This window comes from Geospiza fortis, unplaced genomic scaffold (genome assembly GCF_000277835.1).
Source record: "Geospiza fortis unplaced genomic scaffold, GeoFor_1.0 scaffold16, whole genome shotgun sequence".
NCBI lineage: Eukaryota > Metazoa > Chordata > Aves > Passeriformes > Thraupidae > Geospiza > Geospiza fortis.
The window spans coordinates 3,088,831-3,090,382 of NW_005054302.1; the positions used below are offsets into that span (position 1 = coordinate 3,088,831).

At 49.2% G+C, this 1,552-nt stretch overlaps 1 protein-coding gene across 1 annotated transcript in view; it reads right to left on the reverse strand.

Moving 5' to 3' along the window:
- FGF9 (fibroblast growth factor 9) overlaps positions 1 to 368 on the reverse strand; it is a 28,143-nt gene extending 27,775 nt beyond the window's left edge. Inside the window, exon 1 of the mRNA XM_031066130.1 lies at positions 92 to 368. Coding sequence (XP_030921990.1) covers positions 92 to 368 — 277 coding nt within the window. The remainder of the gene's footprint in view (positions 1 to 91) is intronic.
- Positions 369 to 1,552: the final 1,184 nt, after the last annotated feature.

The following is a 1,552-nucleotide window of genomic DNA, read 5'->3' on the forward strand; positions in this document are numbered from 1 at the left end:
GCCAGCCTCGCACCCCCCACCGTCCCCCCGCCCGCAGTTCTGCCCCATTATTTCATCACATGACCACTAAAGGGTTAAGGAAAATACCTACCAAATCTGCTGTGGTCTTGCCTGGTTCCCTGGATAGTACCATTGGGGAAGATTTCTAAATGAAATCCAGTCCTGCAGTATAGCTGCCTCCGCCTGAGGATCCCCTTTAAATGGTCCAAGTCCGTGACCGCAGGCCCCCTGGGTAGCCCACCTGCCTCAGACTGACCCAGGTGGTCACTTAACAAAACCGGACTATCCACCGGCAAAACGGGCACATTCCCAAAGGGTACTGCATCCTGCACACCGAAATAGTTCCCAACTTCACCTAAGGGAGCCATCAGAAGATTCTGCTTTTAGAGAATGAGAATAAACAATAATGATGGTGCCAAACCCAGGAGATATAAGATTAGGTATATTCCACTCCTCTCCCCTCCCTAGCGCAGTTACAGAGAAAATGTTCTTTCTTCAATCCATTAAATGCATAAATAAAAGTAATATTCTGTTTTGACTGGTACAGGTTCAAGGTCAAACCAGTTAGTCTAAGAAACCACCACTTTATACTCACACACTGACATATTTATAAACACATAGATGTGTATATCTATATAAATGCATATATCCCCAGCTCTTAGCAAGCAATACGGTCTTCAGCCCATCCAACTGTAATAAAGAAAAAAATCCGTAGTTTCTCCATTTGGTTTAAGATAAGAATGACCATAGCAACTTAAATACCTAGGCGTTATAGGGATTTTTTTTTAAGATGCACAGGCTACGTCAGGATTTATGGATTCTGACTCCAGAAAGGCATGCGCTGTTTTTACTCTATAACAGACTGCATACATCAGCATGAATCCTGCAAAGGGGGAGGGGGGAAATCTCACGTTGTTGGCTGAGATAAATCCAAAAAAAAAATGGAAAAAAGAAAAAGGAAAAAAAAAACTTTTGACGTCCAAATCTATTATCCAGAATTCTCAGGAGGCTCAGCAGATGTCCACTGGTTTAGGATTATTGACGATCCACAAGCAAAGCAGCAACATACAAGTGCTTGTGTCTTTCTTGGCTGGCTCGAAACAGGTGTTGCTTCTGCAGGGCTCCCTGTGAAATGTTGTACTCCAGCACTGAGCTGCAGCTCTTGACTGTGGATCTCCATCCAGCACGCAGAGTGGCGCAGGAAGAGGCATTGGGTTGGGTTTAAGGTAGTCCTGATTGCTGCTGGAAGGATTCTCCGAGGTCCTAGCGCTCAGCCCTACCTGCTGCAATACCGAGCCGCTTCCAGCGCTCGGCACGGCGCGGAGCGGCTCTTGCTGCTCTGCGGCAGCGCGGCGCTCGCCGGCAAATAAATAAATAAGTGGGCGAAACTTTGGGGGAGGAATAAAGCGACGCGATGCTAAATATACCGCGCCCGCCCGCTGCGGGAAGCGGGCTCCTCGGGAGATGCCCGCATAGCCCGAGTCCCCGCTGACATTGGCGGGGGGAGCGGGGCGGGCGCCGCCCTGCCCGCCCAGCCCAAGCTCGGCCCGGG